General features: G+C 48.5%; 1 protein-coding gene across 3 annotated transcripts in view; it reads right to left on the bottom strand.

Annotated features, from left to right (window-relative positions):
* LOC124033668 (potassium voltage-gated channel subfamily C member 1-like) overlaps nt 1–14,299 on the bottom strand; it is a 54,094-nt gene that overhangs the window by 21,232 nt on the left and 18,563 nt on the right. For all 3 annotated transcript variants that reach the window (XM_046345835.1, XM_046345834.1, XM_046345833.1), the window contains exon 2: nt 4,696–5,635. In XM_046345835.1, coding sequence (XP_046201791.1) covers nt 4,696–5,635 — 940 coding nt within the window. The remainder of the gene's footprint in view (nt 1–4,695; nt 5,636–14,299) is intronic.

The following is a 14,299-nucleotide window of genomic DNA, read 5'->3' as shown; positions in this document are numbered from 1 at the left end:
TCTAAAAGAACGTTTACGTCCGCTCCTATCCTCGTTACTCCTGACGTCACTAGACAATTCATTGTCGAGGTTGACGCTTCAGAGGTAGGCGTGGGAGCCATCCTATCCCAGCGCTTCCAGTCTGACGATAAGGTTCATCCTTGCGCTTATTTTCTCATCGCCTGTCGCCATCTGAGCGCAACTATGATGTGGGTAACCGTGAACTGCTCGCCATCCGCTTAGCCCTAGGCGAATGGCGACAGTGGTTGGAGGGGGCGACCGTTCCTTTTGTCGTTTGGACAGACCATAAGAACCTTGAGTACATCCGTTCTGCCAAACGACTTAATGCCCGTCAAGCTCGTTGGGCGTTGTTTTTCGCTCGTTTCGAGTTTGTGATTTCTTACCGTCCGGGTAGCAAGAACACCAAGCCTGATGCCTTATCCCGTCTGTTTAGTTCTTCTGTGGCTTCTACTGATCCCGAGGGATTCTTCCTTATGGGCGTGTTGTCGGGTTAACAGTCTGGGGAATTGAAAGACAGGTTAAGCAAGCACTCACGCACACTGCGTCGCGCGCGCTTGTCCTAGTAACCTCCTTTTCGTTCCTGTTTCCACTCGTCTGGCTGTTCTTCAGTGGGCTCACTCTGCCAAGTTAGCTGGTCATCCCGGTGTTCGAGGCACTCTTGCGTCTATTCGCCAGCGCTTTTGGTGGCCGACTCAGGAGCGTGACACGCGCCGTTTCGTGGCTGCTTGTTCGGACTGCGCGCAGACTAAGTCGGGTAACTCTCCTCCTGCCGGTCGTCTCAGACCGCTCCCCATTCCTTCTCGACCATGGTCTCACATTGCCTTAGACTTCATTACCGGTCTGCCTTTGTCTGCGGGGAAGACTGTGATTCTGACGGTTGTCGATAGGTTCTCTAAGGCGGCACATTTCATTCCCCTCGCTAAACTTCCTTCCGCTAAGGAGACGGCACAAATCATTATTGAGAATGTATTCAGAATTCATGGCCTCCCGTTAGACGCCGTTTCAGACAGAGGCCCGCAATTCACGTCACAGTTTTGGAGGGAGTTCTGTCGTTTGATTGGTGCGTCCGTCAGTCTCTCTTCCGGGTTTCATCCCCAGTCTAACGGTCAAGCAGAGAGGGCCAATCAGACGATTGGTCGCATACTACGCAGCCTTTCTTTCAGAAACCCTGCGTCTTGGGCAGAACAGCTCCCCTGGGCAGAATACGCTCACAATTCGCTTCCTTCGTCTGCTACCGGGTTATCTCCGTTTCAGAGTAGTCTGGGTTACCAGCCTCCTCTGTTCTCATCCCAGCTTGCCGAGTCCAGCGTTCCCTCCGCTCAAGCGTTTGTCCAACGTTGTGAGCGCACCTGGAGGAGGGTGAGGTCTGCACTTTGCCGTTACAGGGCACAGACGGTGAGAGCCGCCAATAAACGCAGGATTAAGAGTCCAAGGTATTGTTGCGGCCAGAGAGTGTGGCTTTCCACTCGCAACCTTCCTCTTACGACAGCTTCTCGTAAGTTGACTCCGCGGTTCATTGGTCCGTTCCGTGTCTCCCAGGTCGTCAATCCTGTCGCTGTGCGACTGCTTCTTCCGCGACATCTTCGTCGCGTCCATCCTGTCTTCCATGTCTCCTGTGTTAAGCCCTTTCTTCGCACCCCCGTTCGTCTTCCCTCCCCCCTCCCGTCCTTGTCGAGAGCGCACCTATTTACAAGGTACATAAGATTATGGACATGCGTTCTCGGGGACGGGGTCACCAATACCTAGTGGATTGGGAGGGTTACGGTCCTGAGGAGAGGAGTTGGGTTCCGTCTCGGGACGTGCTGGACCGTTCGCTCATCGATGATTTCCTCCGTTGCCGCCAGGATTCCTCCTCGAGTGCGCCAGGAGGCGCTCGGTGAGTGGGGGGGGTACTGTCATGTTTGTCATTTATTGTCATGTCTTGTCCCTGTGCTCCCCATGCTATTCGTTTCCCTCTGCTGGTCTTGTTTGGTTCTATCCCTCTCTCCCCCTCCCTCTCTCACTCTCTCGCTCTCTCTTCTCTCTGTCGTTCCGTTCCTGCTCCCAGCTGTTCCTATTCCCCTAATCATCATTTAGTCTTCCCACACCTGTTCCCGATCCTTTCCCCTGATTAGAGTCCCTATTTATTCCTTTGTGATCCGTTCCTGTTCCGTCGGTTCCTTGTATTGTATTCACCATGCCGTGATTGCGTTTCGCCCTGTCCTGTCGTGTTTTTGCCGTGATTGTGTATCACCCTGTCCTGTCGTGTTTTGTGCCTTCATCAGATGCTGCGTGTGAGCAGGTGTCTCAGTCGACTACGGCCTGCGCCTACCCGAAGCGACCTGCAGTCTGTGGCCGCTTCTCCAGTTGTTTCCCCCTCTACAAGTCTAGAGGAATTCTGTTATTCCGTTTTGGACTTTAATAAACTCTGTTTCTGTTAAGTCGCTTTTGGGTCCTCTTTTACCTGCATGACAATCAGACCACATGACCTTCTCCCATTCCTCATCTGGATCATCCAGATGGTCATTGGCAAATTTCAGACGGGCCTGGACATGCGCTGGCTTGAGCAGGGGGACCTGGCGTGTGCTGCAGGATTTTAATCCATGACGGCATAGTGTGTTACTAATGGTTTTCTTTGAGACTCTGGTCCCAGCTCTCTTCAGGTCATTGACCAGGTCCTGCCGTGTAGTTCTGGGCTGATCCCTCACATTCCTCATGATCATTGATGCCCCACAAGGTCAGATCTTGCCTGGAGCCCAAGACCGAGGGGGATTGACCGTCATCTTGAACTTCTTCCATTTTCTAATAATTGCACCAACAGTTGCTGCCTTCTCACCAAGCTGCTTGCCTGTTGTCCTGTAGCCCATCCCAGCCTTGTGCAGGTCTACAATTTTATCTCTGATGTCCTTACACAGCTCTCTGGTCTTGTCCATTGTGGAGAGGTTGGAGTCTGTTTGATTGAGTGTGTAGACAGGTGTCTTTTATACAGGTAACGCCTTCAAACAGGTGCAGTTAATACAGGTAATGAGTATAGAACAGGAGAACTTCTTAAAGAAAAACAAACAGGTCTGTGAGAGACGGAATTCTTACTGGTTGGTAGGTTATCAAATACTTATGTCATGCAATAAAATGCTAATTAATTACTTGAAAATCATACAATGTGATTTTCTGGATTTTTGTTTTAGAGTCCGTTTTAGAGTCCGTCTCTCACAGTTGAAGTGTACCTATGATTTAAAAAAATTACAGACCTCTACATGCTTTGTAAGTAGGAAAACCTGCAAAATTGGCAGTGTATCAAATACTTGCTCTCCCCACTGTATATATATATATATATATGTTTCTGAAAAGCTTCCTATTCTGCTACCTGGCCTAGGCATCATACAAATACATTTGGCAATCAGCCAAATGAACAATATGTCTGCAGGCTTTAATCTTGTTTCACAGCACTGCAGTATTTTTTCCTGAGACAGCACACAAGCAGATAAGTTAACTAGGAAATATCATAAATGCATTGGTGTGATAGTCTTATGTGTGATTCATAAATTGTGATGTATTTTCCATCTGAGTGGAGGAAATACGCTATTTAACATCTGTGGTCGGGATGGCTGGCTACTGTATGTGCCACTGTGTTACTTTTAGTGTTTTTATCACTGCATTAAACTAGTCAGGGTAGAGATGAAAAGGTAATTGAGGGGGAGATTGGTCTGGTGTGGTATGAGATTTGGTCTGATCTGGCATGAGGTTTGGTCTGGTGTGGTATGAGGTTTGGTCTGATCTGGCATGAGGTTTGGTCTGGTGTGGTATGAGGTTTGGTCTGATCTGGCATGAGGTTTGGTCTGGTGTGGTATGAGGTTTGGTCTGATCTGGCATGAGGCTTGGTCTGATGTGGTATGAGGCTTGGTCTGGTGTGGTGTGAGGTTTGGTCTGGTGTGGTATGAGGTTTGGTCTGGTGTGGTGTGGTGTGAGGTTTGGTGTGGTGTGGTATGGTATGAGGTTTGGTCTGTTCTGGCATGAGGTTTGATCTGGTGTGGTATGAGATTTGGTCTAGTGTGGTATGAGTTGATAATGTCTGGCGAGTGGGCAGTGGAGTTGATAACGTATTTGTATGTGTGGAGTGGTCACTGGTCAACATACTGCCATGTAGGGGCTCTCCACATTCAATGGCTCCTGGTGTGGAGAATGGCTGTTTTTCTGACTGGTGAGTTAGCAGGAGGAGGAGGAGGAGGAGAGAGGAGGAGGAGGTGGAGAGAGGAGGAGGAGGTGGAGAGAGGAGGAGGAGGTGGAGAGAGGAGGATGAGTAGGAGAAGGAGGAGGTGGTGGAGAGAGGAGGATGAGTAGGAGAAGGAGGAGGTGGAGAGAGGAGGATGAGTAGGAGAAGGAGGAGGTGGAGAGAGGAGGATGTGTAGGAGGAGGAGGAGGTGGAGAGAGGAGGATGAGTAGGAGAAGGAGGAGGTGGAGAGAGGAGGATGAGTAGGATAAGGAGGAGGTGGAGAGAGGAGGATGAGGAGGAGAAGGAGGAGGTGGAGAGAGGAGGATGAGTAGGAGAAGGAGGAGGTGGAGAGAGGAGGATGAGTAGGAGAAGGAGGAGGTGGCGAGAGGAGGATGAGTAGGAGAAGGAGGAGGTGGTGCGAAGGCAGGGGAGTTCAGTCAGTTCTTCGAGCATTTCTTTTCTTTTCATTGAGATTCAGATGGACATTTGGCAGAAAGTTTTCCTACCTTCTCTGTTTATTTCTAAGCTCTCTTCTGGTGGTTCTTGTGGGGCCAGGGGCCATGTGTCGTCCTGCGTGCTGTGGTGAGGTGAGGTTACCTCCGACTTACAGTAATTGGGGGAGCCCAGAAGTGGGGCGCGGGGGATATGCTTGTTCTTTTTCTTTGGTAACTTCTGCTTGGCCATCGCCAGGGAGTAATACATCCCAAAGTTATTGACAATAACAGGCACTGGCATGGCGATAGTCAGCACACCAGCCAGAGCACACAGCGCTCCCACCAGCATGCCAGACCATGTCTGAGGGTACATGTCTCCATAGCCCAGGGTTGTCATTGTCACCACCGCCCACCAGAATCCAATAGGAATGTTCTTGAAGTGCGTGTGCTCGCTGGCTCGGGGGTCATTGGGCTTGGCACCAATTCTTTCAGCATAGTAGATCATAGTGGCGAAGATGAGCACACCCAGGGCAAGGAAGATGATTAGTAGCAGGAACTCATTGGTGCTGGCTCGGAGTGTATGACCCAGGACACGCAGTCCCACAAAGTGCCTAGTCAGCTTAAAGATCCGGAGGATCCGGACAAAGCGTACCACGCGTAGGAAACCCAGTACATCCTTAGCCGCCTTGGAAGAGAGCCCACTCAGCCCCACCTCCAGGTAGAAGGGCATGATGGCAATAAAGTCGATGATGTTGAGGGTGTTACGGAAAAACTCCAGCTTGCTCGGACAGAACGTCACTCGCATTATGAACTCAAATGTAAACCACAGCACACAGACCCCCTCAATATAGGTGAGGAAGACCACGGTCTCAGTCTCCTGGTAGACCCGCGTGCTGTTGTCCAGCGGGTCAATTTCCGTCCGGTTGATGATGGGGTTGAAGGCCTCGTGTGTCTCCAGGCAGAAGGTGGTGATGGAAACCAGGATGAAGAACAGGGAGGCGAAGGCTATCCACTGCAGGGGAGAGATGAGCGGGAGGGAGAGAAGGAGGGAGAGGGAAAGAGAGAGAGAGAGATTATAAGCGAGGGAGCTTAGAATACAAACGTGAAGGAACAGAGCACTAGAACACCCCCACAGCTCTCTTCAGTTCTACAACACACATCAAGGTCAGTACTCTTAACTGAGTGTCACATGAAAGGGCGTGTACCTAAACTATGGTGCTCTACCGGTAAGGGAGTTGCTAGTATTGGCAGGGCCTGCAGTGAGGAGGGGAGGGACCGAGGGGGATGTTATGTACTGTGCAGGGGAAAGCTTGTTTCTGGGTCAGCTTTTGCACCAGCACTTAAGGTATTAATTCCGGGAGGGCACTGTCTTCACCATGGCATCTGGCCCAAACGATAATATGTGACAGTGCCACCTCATAACTTTTGAATGGTGTTTTAATGCACAGTCCTTAATGTATAGGCCGCTATACACTGCTGCCCATAGATTAGGGCTGACAGCAGTGCTGCTGCTGCCAGAAGAGACTGATTGGGTTGCATTACTCCACTTAACACCACTGGAATATTAAAGTGATGCTCCATCATCCAATTCGTGTGCTATGTTACAAATCCAATTTGTGTGCTATGTTACAAATCCAATTCGTGTGCTATGTTACAAATCCAATTTGTGTGCTATGTTACAAATCCAATTTGTGTGCTATGTTACAAATCCAATTTGTGTGCTATGTTACAAATCCAATTTGTGTGCTATGTTACAAATCCAATTTGTGTGCTATGTTACAAATCCAATTCATGTGCTATGTTACAAATCCAATTTGTGTGCTATGTTACAAATCCAATTTGTGTGCTATGTTACAAATCTAATTTGTGTGCTATGTTACAAATCCAATTCATGTGCTATGTTACAAATCTAATTTGTGTGCTATGTTACAAATCCAATTTGTGTGCTATGTTACAAATCCAATTCATGTGCTATGTTACAAATCCAATTTGTGTGCTATGTTACAAATCCATTTACATTTAAGTCATTTAGCAGACGCTCTTATCCAGAGCGACTTACAAATTGGAATTCATTTTCTATGTTACAAATCCAATTTGTGTGCTATGTTACAAATCCAATTCATGTTCTATGTTACAAATCCAATTTGTGTGCTACGTTACAAATCCAATTTGTGTGCTATGTTACAAATCCAATTCATGTTCTATGTTACAAATCCAATTCATGTTCTATGTTACAAATCCAATTTGTGTGCTATGTTACAAATCCAATTCATGTGCTATGTTACAAATCCAATTTGTGTGCTATGTTACAAATCCAATTTGTGTGCTATGTTACAAATCCAATTCGTTCACTATGTTAAGATTTTGTTTTGCTTAAGATCCCGGATTGTATCTTTAAACAGGTCCAGGTCTGAGAGGAGGCAGGTGCTGCCAGGCACATACACAACAGCCACAGTACAGTAGTGATAGAGCCAGGGTCCTACCTGGACATGAAGGGCTTAGTGATTCCATTAAAGAAGAACAAATTGTCATGCAGGTGAAAGAGGACCCAAAAGCGACTTAACAGAAACAGAGTTTATTCAAGTCCAAACAGAAAACGACAAATCCTGAATCCTTAACAGGAAATGTCCAAACAGGGAATAACAGAAATCCTCTAGTCTGTAGAGGGGAATAACAGGAGAAGCGGCCACAGACTGCAGGTCGCTTCGGGTAGGCGCAGGCCGTAGCTGACAGAGACACCTGCTCACACGCAGCATCTGATGAAGGCAAAAACACGACAGGACAGGGCGATACACAATCACAGCACGGTGAATTCTAAACAAGGAACCGACAGGACAGGAACGGAACACAAAGGAAGAAATAGGGACTCTAATCAGGGGAAAGGATCGGGAACAGGTGTGGGAAGACTAAATGATGATTAGGGGAATAGGAACAGCTGGGAGCAGGAACGGAACGATAGAGAGAAGAGAGAGCGAGAGAGTGAGAGAGGGAGGGGAGAGAGAGGGATAGAAAGAGGGAAAGAACCTAATAAGACCAGCAGAGGGAAACGAATAGAATGGGGAGCACAGGGACAAGACATGATAATAAATGACAAACATGACAGTACCCCCACTCACCGAGCGCCTCCTGGCGCACTCGAGGAGGAATCCTGGCGGCAACGGAGGAAATCATCGATGAGTGAACGGTCCAGCACGCCCCGAGACGGAACCCAACTCCTCTCCTCAGGACCGTAACCCTCCCAATACACTAAGTATTGGTGACCCCGTCCCCGAGAACGCATGTCCATGATCTTATGTACCTTGTAAATAGGTGCGCTCTCGACAAGGACGGGAGGGGGAGGGAAGACGAACGGGGGTGCGAAGAAAGGGCTTAACACAGGAGACATGGAAGACAGGATGGACGCGACGAAGATGTCGCGGAAGAAGCAGTCGCACAGCGACAGGATTGACGACCTGGGAGACACGGAACGGACCAATGAACCGCGGAGTCAACTTACGAGAAGCTGTCGTAAGAGGAAGGTTGCGAGTGGAAAGCCACACTCTCTGGCCGCAACAATACCTTGGACTCTTAATCCTGCGTTTATTGGCGGCTCTCACCGTCTGTGCCCTGTAACGGCAAAGTGCAGACCTCACCCTCCTCCAGGTGCGCTCACAACGTTGGACAAACGCTTGAGCGGAGGGAACGCTGGACTCGGCAAGCTGGGATGAGAACAGAGGAGGCTGGTAACCCAGACTACTCTGAAACGGAGATAACCCGGTAGCAGACGAAGGAAGCGAATTGTGAGCGTATTCTGCCCAGGGGAGCTGTTCTGCCCAAGACGCAGGGTTTCTGAAAGAAAGGCTGCGTAGTATGCGACCAATCGTCTGATTGGCCCTCTCTGCTTGACCGTTAGACTGGGGATGAAACCCGGAAGAGAGACTGACGGACGCACCAATCAAACGACAGAACTCCCTCCAAAACTGTGACGTGAATTGCGGGCCTCTGTCTGAAACGGCGTCTAACGGGAGGCCATGAATTCTGAATACATTCTCAATAATGATTTGTGCCGTCTCCTTAGCGGAAGGAAGTTTAGCGAGGGGAATGAAATGTGCCGCCTTAGAGAACCTATCGACAACCGTAAGAATCACAGTCTTCCCCGCAGACAAAGGCAGACCGGTAATGAAGTCTAAGGCGATTGTGAGACCATGGTCGAGAAGGAATGGGGAGCGGTCTGAGACGACCGGCAGGAGGAGAGTTACCCGACTTAGTCTGCGCGCAGTCCGAACAAGCAGCCACGAAACGGCGCGTGTCACGCTCCTGAGTCGGCCACCAAAAGCGCTGGCGAATAGACGCAAGAGTGCCTCGAACACCGGGATGACCAGCTAACTTGGCAGAGTGAGCCCACTGAAGAACAGCCAGACGAGTGGAAACAGGAACGAAAAGGAGGTTACTAGGACAAGCGCGCGACGCAGTGTGCGTGAGTGCTTGCTTAACCTGTCTTTCAATTCCCCAGACTGTTAACCCGACAACACGCCCATAAGGAAGAATCCCCTCGGGATCAGTAGAAGCCACAGAAGAACTAAACAGACGGGATAAGGCATCAGGCTTGGTGTTCTTGCTACCCGGACGGTAAGAAATCACAAACTCGAAACGAGCGAAAAACAACGCCCAACGAGCTTGACGGGCATTAAGTCGTTTGGCAGAACGGATGTACTCAAGGTTCTTATGGTCTGTCCAAACGACAAAAGGAACGGTCGCCCCCTCCAACCACTGTCGCCATTCGCCTAGGGCTAAGCGGATGGCGAGCAGTTCACGGTTACCCACATCATAGTTGCGCTCAGATGGCGACAGGCGATGAGAAAAATAAGCGCAAGGATGAACTTTATCGTCAGACTGGAAGCGCTGGGATAGAATGGCTCCCACGCCTACCTCTGAAGCGCCAACCTCGACAATGAATTGTCTAGTGACGTCAGGAGTAACGAGGATAGGAGCGGACGTAAAACGTTCTTTTAGAAGATCAAAAGCTCCCTGGGCGGAACCGGACCACTTAAAACACGTCTTGACAGAAGTAAGAGCTGTGAGAGGGGCAGCAACTTGACCGAAATTACGAATGAAACGCCGATAGAAATTAGCGAAACCTAAAAAGCGCTGCAACTCGACACGTGACCTTGGAACGGGCCAATCACTGACAGCTTGGACCTTAGCGGAATCCATCTGAATGCCTTCAGCGGAAATAACGGAACCGAGAAAAGTAACGGAGGAGACATGAAAAGAGCACTTCTCAGCCTTTACGTAGAGACAATTCTCTAAAAGGCGCTGTAGAACACGTCGAACGTGCTGAACATGAATCTCGAGTGACGGAGAAAAAATCAGGATATCGTCAAGATAGACAAAAACAAAGATGTTCAGCATGTCTCTCAGAACATCATTAACTAATGCCTGAAAAACAGCTGGCGCATTGGCGAGACCGAACGGCAGAACCCGGTACTCAAAATGCCCTAACGGAGTGTTAAACGCCGTTTTCCACTCGTCCCCCTCTCTGATGCGCACGAGATGGTAAGCGTTACGAAGGTCCAACTTAGTAAAGCACCTGGCTCCCTGCAGAATCTCGAAGGCTGATGACATAAGGGGAAGCGGATAACGATTCTTAACCGTTATGTCATTCAGCCTCGATAATCCACGCAGGGGCGCAGAGTACCGTCCTTCTTCTTAACAAAAAGAACCCCGCCCCGGCCGGAGAGGAAGAAGGCACTATGGTACCGGCGTCAAGAGACACAGACAAATAATCCTCGAGAGCCTTACGTTCGGGAGCCGACAGAGAGTATAGTCTACCTCGAGGAGGAGTGGTCCCCGGAAGGAGATCAATACTACAATCATACGACCGGTGAGGAGGAAGGGAGTTGGCTCGGGACCGACTGAAGACCGTGCGCAGATCATGATATTCCTCCGGCACTCCTGTCAAATCGCCAGGTTCCTCCTGAGAAGTAGGGACAGAAGAAACGGGAGGAATGGCAGACATTAAACACTTAACATGACAAGAAACGTTCCAGGATAGGATAGAATTACTAGACCAATTAATAGAAGGATTATGACATACTAGCCAGGGATGACCCAAAACAACAGGTGTAAACGGTGAACGGAAAATCAAAAAAGAAATAGTCTCACTGTGGTTACCAGATACTGTGAGGGTTAAAGGTAGTGTCTCAAATCTGATACTGGGAAGATGACTACCATCTAAGGCGAACATGGGCGTAGGCTTCTCTAACTCTCTGAAAGGAATGTCATGTTTCCGAACCCATGCTTCGTCCATGAAACAACCCTCAGCCCCAGAGTCTATCAAGGCACTACATGTAGCACCCGAACCGGTCCAGCGTAGATGGACCGACAAAGTAGTACAGGATTTTGATGGAGAGACTTGAGTAGTTGCGCTCACCTGTAGCCCTCCGCTTACAGATGAGCTCTGGCTTTTACTGGACATGAATTAACAAAATGTCCAGCAACTCCGCAATAGAGGCACAGGCGGTTGGTGATCCTCCGTTCCCTCTCCTTAGTCGAGATGCGAATCCCTCCCAGCTGCATGGGCTCAGTCTCAAAGCCAGAGGAGGGAGATGGTTGCGATGCGGAGCAGGGAAACACCGTTGATGCGAGCTCTCTTCCACGAGCCCGGTGACGAAGATCTACCCGTCGTTCTATGCGGATGGCGAGAGCAATCAAAGAGTCCACATCTGAAGGAACCTCCCGGGAGAGAATCTCATCCTTAACCACTGCGTGGAGTCCCTCCAGAAAACGAGCGAGCAGCGCCGGCTCGTTCCACTCACTAGAGGCAGCAAGAGTGCGAAACTCAATAGAATAATCCGTTATGGACCGTTCACCTTGGCATAAGGAAGCCAGGGCCCTAGAAGCCTCCCCACCAAAAAACTGAACGGTCAAAAACCCGAATCATCTCCTCTTTAAAGTTCTGGAACTTGTTAGAGCAATCAGCCCTTGCCTCCCAGATAGCTGTGCCCCATTCTCGAGCCCGGCCAGTAAGGAGTGAAATGACGTAAGCAACCCGAGCTCTCTCTCTAGAGTATGTGTTGGGTTGGAGAGAGAACACAATCTCACACTGCGTGAGAAAGGAGCGGCACTCAGTGGGCTGCCCGGAGTAGCAAGGTGGGTTATTAACCCTAGGTTCTGGAGGCTCGGCAGGCCAGGAAGTAACAGGTGGCACGAGACGTAGACTCTGGAACTGTCCAGAGAGGTCGGAAACCTGAGCGGCCAGGTTCTCCACGGCATGGCGAGCAGCAGACAATTCCTGCTCGTGTCTGCCGAGCATGGCTCCTTGGATCTCGACGGCAGTGTAACGAACGTCTGAAGTCGCTGGGTCCATTCCTTGGTCGGTTCCTTCTGTCATGCAGGTGAAAGAGGACCCAAAAGCGACTTAACAGAAACAGAGTTTATTCAAGTCCAAACAGAAAACGACAAATCCTGAATCCTTAACAGGAAATGTCCAAACAGGGAATAACAGAAATCCTCTAGTCTGTAGAGGGGAATAACAGGAGAAGCGGCCACAGACTGCAGGTCGCTTCGGGTAGGCGCAGGCCGTAGCTGACAGAGACACCTGCTCACACGCAGCATCTGATGAAGGCAAAAACACGACAGGACAGGGCGATACACAATCACAGCACGGTGAATTCTAAACAAGGAACCGACAGGACAGGAACGGAACACAAAGGAAGAAATAGGGACTCTAATCAGGGGAAAGGATCGGGAACAGGTGTGGGAAGACTAAATGATGATTAGGGGAATAGGAACAGCTGGGAGCAGGAACGGAACGATAGAGAGAAGAGAGAGCGAGAGAGTGAGAGAGGGAGGGGGAGAGAGAGGGATAGAAAGAGGGAAAGAACCTAATAAGACCAGCAGAGGGAAACGAATAGAATGGGGAGCACAGGGACAAGACATGATAATAAATGACAAACATGACACAAATGACAATTAGGTTATTTTTCCAAGACAGTTCTTTTTGTGCATGGTACACAACTTCCAACATCCTTGACTTTTAACAAACTGAGCCAAAGCAATGTCAATATAAAGGGTAAATCAAATTGATCTTTTCAACTCCAAACAGTATAAGACAGGCACACCTTACAACCCTGATACTCACAATAACAACAACAACCTCTCGGGAGAAAGGATTCATTGACAAAAGAAGCACACCGGGGTGTTGAGAAATGAAGTGGTCTCGTTAACCTCCAGTGACCGTTGAAAGGCTTGTATAATGGAAAAAGGCACAAAAACATATTCTAGTTAACCCTTTACACTTAAACCTATGCAGTGCCCTTTTCCAGTAGGTTTCATTCACTGTAGTAAATGTACCTTGTGTTCCACTGATACCATCAGATAGAGAATCAGAGACAGAAAAGACAATACAGACAGTCTGACTGACTCATTAAATTGAGAGAACGTCATTACTTTTAAAGAAACTGTGCTAAAGCGATTCACTCTGACCAGGCCTATTGTTGTTGAAGGCTTTGCAAGCTGCAGGCCCTTCTGCAATGTGTGCTAATGAAATTGATAAAAGGGTACATTAGATATGCCACCTCCACCTGCCTGATGCAGCAGAGGCCTGGAGTTGACGGCACACATGACAGGGAGGGTGACGCCTGAAAGACGTCTGAAAGACGAAAAGCCCACTGCGATTTATTTCTTAGAAACACACACATTCATTCACACTCTCACTCTCATTCTGACACACATGCAACACACACTAGACATTGACAACAACAACAACCACAGAAGCAACAACAATAACAGCAACCACGAAAACCACTGCAGCAACAACAACCACAATAACACTTCAATCCACAAGTGTAAATGAAATTCAATGACTTTGTTTTCACACTCTGACTGTTTCCATCTGTCCTCGACATAAAAATAACCTTCTGGTTGGGTGTCTGAAATGAAGACAGGTTGTGGTAAGGCCAGAAGGAAGAGAAGAGACTGTTACTGTCCTTGTCACCACAACATTTTCTCTCACAAGCCCAGCAAAGGTGACAGACTTGCTTCCATTCTTTCATTGGTGTGAAAATAGATCAGCAGCATCCCTGGATGGATTTAATTACTGAGGCCTGTCATTGGACTGAGAATTAATACAAACTGCTGTCAACTTCCTGTGCAGAATATCCAACATCTAAGTCCATGTGACATTGTTCTCAGAACATCCAACATTTTCTCCAACATGATCAACTATCCGTATCAATACAGCAACATTGTTACTAATAAAGTACGATATGCAGCTGTAAGAGGGAAACCTGGAACATTGGAAAAGTATCATATTGTTCACTAATGAAGGAACTTGAGCCGTTAACACAAATTCCATGAGTCAAATTGAACTCTCCAGAGAAAGGAAATGAAACAGCTCTTTGAAAAACGTTGACTGACCTTTCCTTTATGTTTATTCCATGACTGGCTACAGACTGCTGGCACTGAACATAGAAACAGCAGTGTAGTATAGATAGAGGAAAGGATCAACACATCATTGAGGAACTTCTAGACAGAGTGGTATCATGGCATGTGCGCAATTTGTATCCTAACTGCATTCTCTAAAAGCTTTATCTTGAGACAAACTTCTAATCTCATATTACAATACATTAAGCCAACATGAGAGCCACCCTTCCTCGTTCTTACCTCTGACCTGCAGCACAAACAATGTGTGTGC

This window comes from Oncorhynchus gorbuscha, linkage group LG04 (assembly GCF_021184085.1).
Source record: "Oncorhynchus gorbuscha isolate QuinsamMale2020 ecotype Even-year linkage group LG04, OgorEven_v1.0, whole genome shotgun sequence".
In the NCBI taxonomy this organism is placed as follows: domain Eukaryota; kingdom Metazoa; phylum Chordata; class Actinopteri; order Salmoniformes; family Salmonidae; genus Oncorhynchus; species Oncorhynchus gorbuscha.
Note: the sequence above shows the minus strand (reverse complement) of the source record. Positions and strands in the feature narration are given on the sequence as shown.